Source organism: Symsagittifera roscoffensis, chromosome 6 (genome assembly GCF_963678635.1).
Source record: "Symsagittifera roscoffensis chromosome 6, txSymRosc1.1, whole genome shotgun sequence".
Taxonomy (NCBI): Eukaryota; Metazoa; Xenacoelomorpha; order Acoela; family Convolutidae; genus Symsagittifera; species Symsagittifera roscoffensis.
Genome location: NC_087067.1, coordinates 15,670,264 through 15,677,991, shown reverse-complemented (window position 1 = coordinate 15,677,991; position 7,728 = coordinate 15,670,264). Strand labels below are relative to the sequence as shown.

Here is a 7,728-nt window from a genome sequence, read left to right as displayed (position 1 = left end):
TTTTTTGTCGTTATGCGACGTTGAAAATAAGGGTATCATTTACTCAAATTGCTTCTTTAAACATAATATTTCCTGTTAAAGTGTATAGATCAATCAATGAGTATTTCGGTTTACATATATTTTTATATGTATACTTTTTTAAACTTCATTTAATTACTTGCTTTTTTATAGCTAAAGTTTCAGCTATTTTTTCCGTATTTATCTTTCTAACACGAGGCTTTTTTCTACTTTGTTTTTTTTTTGCTGCCAATTTATCAATTGACTTTTTAGTTGATTGTGTAATAAATTTTAATTGCTACTACGGGTTATGTTGCACATATATCCATATTGAATTGCATTCGCTTTAAACTGTAACGCCTCTTGTATGCAGATTGAAATCACAAAAGAGGGACAAAATAAATCATAACTATTTCCGGACTGATTATTTCTGTCAACCTGGCTTTATTAGGTAGCAAATTATATTCCTTCATTTTCATATGTTTCTGCGGCGGTGTTCGTGTGGGCGGCTCTGAAATTCTCCTGGGATCCAATGTTTTGACATCCATTAGTGTGTTGAGAGACGAGTTATTAGACATGGACGTTGTTTCAGTGGGTGTTTGGTTTATTTTCAGTGTTACTTTTGTTCTGGTGTGTTGTGGCTGTCTTGAGATGAGATGGCTGAAACGCGTATGCAGCGTGCGCGTGCTAGTCTTGATCATTATGTTGCTAGCCATGAGTCTTTTCGCCATCACTATGTATCCCTCCGACTGCGCCTCCCCGACGCTAGATTCCCTCTCAGGAGGCGGACCCCTACCAAATGAGATGCTTCGTCACCGGTTCGGCATGGGTAAAATTCTACCGGCGCACACGAAAACGCAGTATGGAAACAAGACATTCGACCGAAATAATCCGATTATCTTTGTCGGCGGGATGCCGAGGAGTGGAACGACTCTGATGCGAGTGATTCTAGACGCCCATCCTTATGTGTTGTGTGGGGAAGAGACTAGAGTTGTGCCTCGTATTCTTCAGATGCGTCAACAGTGGGCGAAGAGCAAGGTGCGTAAATGTTTTTTTTTTTGAAAATTTTTACGAAATTTCATTTTTTTTCTAAACTAGAAAATAGAAAACCGTAGCTATCAAAACTACTCAATCTAAAACCGTTTTGATTAATTTAAACTGGGGCGTACTCAGGAACATTTTGATGTGGATCGTTTTTTGCCAAAATTTTCAACCCCCTTTTTAGGTCAGCCATTCTTAGTTAAAGCTTTTGAGCTCTGGCCAAACCTCAGAATAACAAATTTTGGAGATAAATTTTAGGTTTTTGGAATGTTTGACCATTTAATGCGTGTTTTGGCGCGTGCTATTTGTAAAATTAGTATTTTTTGAGAATCTACTGAACAGTATGGTATCTACGATAATTCTCCCTCCCCCCCCCCCCCCCCCTTATAGAATTTACTCCCTCTCCCTATGGTATATACTTAAGAAACTCCACCCCTATAAATAAATACAGTAAATTAGCACAAGAGCTTTGTAGAGAGAATTCTAATTTTGCTGCATTTTGATTGGTCGAAAATTCGAACCTTGAAAAGGGGAGATTGTTAAGTAGATCCTATTTTGGAATTTAAAGTTTAAAGAGGTATATGCTTTTGTAAGAGTAAACATTTTAGGAAGTGAATCCCAATTTTCTCTATTTCTGTTTCCTTGCTGATTGTTCACCCGGGTTGAGTTTGTGAAATGTAGTCTCCGTCAAGCAACTTTTTCAATTGGTAGTTTCTAGAACTATATGAATTTTTGTACGTTTGCTATTGACTTCGTTCACGAATATTTCATGGCTTCATTCATTTCCTTGCAGAAAAATCTAACCAAGAGTCATATTTTGAGCCTGTTTTTGTTTTCATTATCTCTTCTTTTCTATTTTTCATATCGGTTGTACCACTATCTTCTCTACGCAAGCATTATAAAATCAGAGCAGACTTTTTGCAGGTTAACAACTAGTTCAACAAAATCACACAATCATTTGTCGAACAGACTTGTCTGTTCAACAGTTATATTTCAGCATATCTACATTTTAAATGGCCGTTCTATGGGAAATTTATGCTCGCGTTGGTTGTAAACCAACTCGATCGTTTTAATTTTCATTTTTCGCGTAAATTTTTATTCAGCTTAAAAGGTTTAAAGCTCATTTTATATCGGATTAGTTGCAGCATAATGCTTCGTTTGAAAGGCGGTAGCAAATTTGCGTTCGTATGTGTGCTGGGGTATGTGAAACTGAAACTTCGGGTTTCGAATTTTTTAAGCTCAAGTTTTATTAAGGTTTTTTCGGCCCAATCGACAGTATTCAGTTTTTGGATTCATAAATTTTGTTTCAGATGCTCATTTACTTAATCGCTATGTGTTTCTTTGTTTGCAAAAGTAATGGATTTTTGTTCTGAGTTTTCCATGGGGAAACTTCAATATTGTTTCTTAGTTCAACTGGCGTCTATCCATGTATTGGTGGCTTAGTTGCTGCTCGATAAACTTTTCTGAATCACAGTTAGCGCTGGCGATTGTGTTTCGCGCAATTTTTTCCTCTAGTCAATTATGATTTGAGACAAATTTATGAGCATTTTCTAGATGCAGGTTTTTAAGTATCAATGAACGTAGTGAAGACTTTTATGAATGTAGTGATTTTTTCTTCAGGAAAAATCCTAAAATTTGTTCAAACCTTATTTGATGTTTTGCAGTTTGACTTCTGTCTTTTCTAAGTTCAGTTCAAACTCATTTATTAATAAAAGCAGGGCTATTGCAAACTCGGAAGTGATGCGAGGAAGCGTGAATTTCGAAAGTGAATTTTAACTTTTTTCATTTTCCAGCGTTTTCTCAAATTGGGTTAATTTTATCACAAAGGGTCAATCATAATTTGTTCTCGACCCTCAAAGAGCTTTATGGTCTTTTATTTCTTTCGTCGAATCTCGCAAGTTAAGTTAAACTTTGTAAAATAACTCAATCGTTTTTTTTCCAGTATCTTGGCGTCCATTGACACCTTCCCAACTGATTGTCGGCTTTGTTTTGACATTTGTTTCAAATCGACTTAATGCTTAATGAGTTTATAATGCTATCTTGAGGTATCGTATTTGGTGAAGTTTCGCTTTCCCTCTGTTGAGTTTTCAAAATTTGTTGGACTTTTTATACGGTGGAGCTTATGTTTGTGTTATTGAATGTATAGAGAACTGTCCCGGAAAACGGTGTCTGAAACATTTCCCGCGCTCTACTTTATCTGAATATCTTACAAATGCATGATCATATGGTTTTTAGCATTTACTTATAATGTGCGCTCTTATGTATTGTGTTCGATTGTGTTTTTGTTGCTATTATTGTTTTTCGGATAATTATCTTTGGCGAGAAGCAATGCAACGTATGTTTGCTCAGGTGGAAAAGACGCGGCTAAACGAAGCAGGTCTAACGGACGATGTTCTGGACAGTGCAACTGCGGCCTTTATCATCGAGATCCTCGCCAAACATGCTTCAAAGCATGCCAAGTCAGTCCTCTGCGACAAAGACCCCTTCAACCTCAAACAGATCCTGTACCTGCGAGACCTATTTCCCAAAGCAAAGTTCCTCCTCATGATCAGGGACGGAAGAGCCACTGCTCATTCAATCATCACCCGAAAAGTCACCATATCAGGTATTGAAGCGTTTTCATGTGGACCAGAAGTTGTCCTAAAATAATCAATTACAAAAAACGGTTTCACGTCAATCATAATTCTACTGTCGAAGTTGACTAGATTTGGCAAAAGATTATATATTTTATGTAATTTAGCTCTGTTTATCCTGATTTAAATAAGAGTGTATTTTCATTATTCTAAAAAAGGACTCTCGTCGAAACCGATTTGTCAAATTAACCCACTTCGCCACCAAATAATCCCCGTTTAGTATTATTTAAGTAGGCACATTTTTGGCACCAAATTTCGGCCACCCATTCAACTTTAACCAAAAAGCCTCAAAACAGCATTTTTGACTCATTATTTCAAAAACTTCACCTGTGATCCCAAAAAAATAGCTGTAGTTTAACCAAAACATGTACTCTTCTTAGGAGCACATAAAATCAGTTTGGTTGACATCATTTCTTAATGCCCTCTATCGAAAATCCTAGATCCGGTAAACTGACCCTGCGCAAAGTTGTTATGATAAAGCAAGGTTTTTTCAAAAAGTTACCCCGACTTTGTTTTTACTATATGGAATAATTTTTTTTTTATTAATCCAGCCCATTTTGGTCCCTAGTAAGTATTCTGATATCTGCACTGGTAATTTGTGTTTCTGATCTATAGCTACAAGGAATCTGTTGTCCTGATTTTCAAAGGAAGTGACGAATATTTATGCTCGGGGTGATTTTTTTTATTCCTACTAAATTCGACTAAAATAATTTTTTTAGGGATTTTTTTAACCTGCGATTATTTTTCCAGAATACATGCGGGATTGAAAATGCTTTTGGGATGATAAATGCGCGCGAAATTTCTTTTTCCTTTGGAGCGTAGCATTACCGGCAAATTAATCCAGCTCAATTATTCCTAATTGAATTAGTAGATAGAATTATACCTTATTGTGCTTTACATTGGGCGTAGGAAGGAGAGATTCAAAAAATATATAATTACTTATGTGAGAGAGCAATTGGATTGCAACCGGCTACAAGATTTTTTTCCTGTGAACAACCATCTTGTTCACTGGACTCATGTGTTTGCTGCTAAACCCAGAAGTTCCTTACCAGCTGAACAGACCTGCTCACCAAAACAAACATAATTTGAAGATCTTGAGATTTTGAATACTTGTTTTATTCGAATTTTTTTAAAAAAATTTGGTTAAAAGTCTACTGTTTTCATGAAATTCCTTTTTCTCTCTTCGCTTTTTTTACTTTGCCACGGCCTTATGTTCTGTTCGCTTTTGTATCTTGGTCATTGCCTCCGTGGAGAAGATCAATATCATCCATTTTACCGTAGCCGCTCCTACCTTGAGTAGGAGGATGAAACTGGGACCCATCCAACCGTGAACCCATCCAAGTGGGGTTTGAACCCTCGCTATTCGTGTTAAAGGCTTTGTGTCTTATTCACTTGGTCACGGCCAAGTGTAATATAGTGCATGTAATATATCGGCTAAGATGCCTCGTATTCGTTTATTCGATCAGTGAACGAATTTTTTATGCTTAAGTGTTTTGAGGGGGTGGGAGTTCGTAGGTTGTCAATTGAAGACTTTTTTTTCGGTTCAATTCGTGTCTGTCTCCTCAAGTTCTGTGGGCTTTGCTTGAATTTGCATTCAGGTGCCAAAAAGTCATCGATTGGGTCAAGTTATTTATTTTAAAGCCCTTCATTCGTGATTTGAAAGATAATTTTAAAATTGCAAGACGTTTTCCCATTGTCGTGAAACACCGGTTTGGCACTACAGATTTTTTGGATGATTGTTCTGCAAAAAATAAGAAATTTTATTCATTTGTCGGTTATGCCTAATTAACTAACTTTATGCGCGTTCGTATGATCAATTAATCATCGCCACCATCTAAGAAAATTTTCAAATTTAATTTCAAGAACATGGTGCAGATAGTCAAACATGGCCTCTAAACCAAATTTAAATTGTTTCATAGGGGGCAGCTCTGATCATTTGCATTATGTAATTTTTTTTTTAATTCGAAGTGAATATTGTCCAAAATAATCCTCGAAAAGAGGCACTTAAGAGTTTGAAATTATGCCTAATTTTTTCCCCAAGTGTAGCTCTCGTGCCAGTTTATTCAACCACCTGTTCAAATATGGCTCCGTTATTGTTTAGGTTTCGACATCACGAGCTACAGAGATGTTCTCTCGAAGTGGAATCGAGCCATAGGGGAAATGTGGAAACAGTGTGAGGAGGTGGGACCACAGTACTGCATGCCAGTTTGGTATGTCCTTTGTCATTTTGGGCAGCGGTGCTGAAGTGGCTAAGTCTCCGCTTCCCGATCGAGGTGTCGCATGTTCGAGGCTCACCATGATCCATGCATCGTTGCTTGAGGGTGAAGCAACATTACCTAGCCCAGAAAACTAATCAAAAAATTGCACGTAGATTTTAAACAGGGACATAACAGCGGTTCTGCGTAATGAGCTGAATATGTAGCTCATATGTCGGTCCTTTCCATTGTGGATAAATTGTCACCATGTAACATAGAATTCATCTGTTCACTTGTTTTGCATTTCCACCGAAAAACGAAGTGCAGATCACCAACCAAACACGACTAAATTTATTTTAATAAATGTCAATCATGAAAAATTATGAATTTTAAGGCGCTTAAGCTTGTATGTTTTATCTTTAAAACTCCAAAGTTGAAAATGTTTTTGCAAAAGTCAGTGATTGTTTGATTCTCTTGCGTTCATATGATATTTTCCAACTGTGTTGACTATTTTATCGGCGTTTTTGCTTGTGGGAAAAAGCAACTTCGAGTTCTTGTCTAATATTTCGATTTGGGACGGAAGACGGTGGTTTAGTTACTTTTTTGTAAATTATGCGTAAATAATAGGCTTGCCATATGGTCTATGTTAATTGACCGGTCAATAAAACTTATTATTTGAGTTTATAGACCTAACTCATAAGTATTTAAATAATCACCATTTGGAAAAATTGTACTAAATCAACTTAGTGGTAATCAATTTTGATTTTTTTTAATAGGCAGGAGTATTTAGAATCAGCGTGAAAATGCTTTTGGTTAAAATCTCCCAGAAAAAATCCAATCAATAAAGTACATTCTTTGTTCAAATTCTCCGCAGTCGTCCTTCAACAGTTTGCCTCGAATATGTGTAATTGTTCAAATTGGTCTTTTTTTTCGACAATTTCAACATGTTTAAAAAAATTTGAAAAATCATCAATTATCTTTGATTATCTTTTTAAAAAAATTTCATGCTTTTTTTCGATTCACATAATTATTTCAACCTACAAATAATCGGCTGGAACTACTGTGTTCAGACTTTTAAGTGGAATTTAATTTGTTATTTGATTATTTCGTGAGAATAATTTTAGAATAGTCTTTGGAAAAGATTTATTGTTCATCACTAAGTTTGTTTTTGATTAAATTTTGCAAGAAAAAATTGTGTGGCAGTTTTGATTTTTCTATGTTTGGGTGTTTTCATAGTCTTTCTTTTTTGTATCGCAAATGCTGCAAAACTCTACTTCGCCTGTTGTAATCAGTTGCAAAAATTGCGCACATATTGAATTGTGCAATACAAGCAAGCAATCTAACATTTTTTCCTTTCAGGCGGTGTTGAGACATACAATCTATCTGAAATACTAGCTTTTGCTCCCAAAAGTTTTGCTAAAAAGGTTGAATTCCTGGTCAAACTGAATTCTGTCTGTTTGACTTTTCTGCAGCTCTTTCTAAACACAGGGGTTAGTGTCCAGTCCCCCCTTTGTACTTTTTTAAGATATCTAGTTTTGGCGAGGTGCCCTAAAATTTTTCTAAATACGCCTTCGGCGCCAATATATATTTATTTTTGAGGGGGGAGCGCGCGCCGAGAAAACGCGACTTTTTAGTCCAAATTTTCCAAAAAGTGCATAAAAACGCTGTTTTTGGCTTGTTTTCTCACGTATTCGCCTGCGGCGCTGAAAGTTTTGTCAAATTAGGCTCTTTTTAGTGATTTAGGAAAGCTCAGAAAATCAATTTGGTTGACCTAAAAAAATCCCCCCCCCCCCCCTCGAGAAATTCCTAGATCCGCGCCTGTTAGTGTCTCATGTCTTTTTTCTTGTTCAGGTACGAACAGC

The 7,728-nt window shown here is 36.4% G+C and overlaps 1 protein-coding gene across 1 annotated transcript in view; it reads left to right on the top strand.

Moving 5' to 3' along the window:
- Positions 1 to 258: 258 nt before the first annotated feature.
- The window catches only part of LOC134848365 (protein-tyrosine sulfotransferase 1-like), a gene marked incomplete in the record, with an annotated part of 15,325 nt that continues 7,855 nt past the window's right edge, over positions 259 to 7,728 (top strand). Inside the window, 3 exon segments of the mRNA XM_063865776.1 lie at positions 259 to 1,035; positions 3,388 to 3,643; positions 5,773 to 5,881. Of these exon segments, the coding sequence (XP_063721846.1) occupies positions 574 to 1,035; positions 3,388 to 3,643; positions 5,773 to 5,881 (827 nt within the window).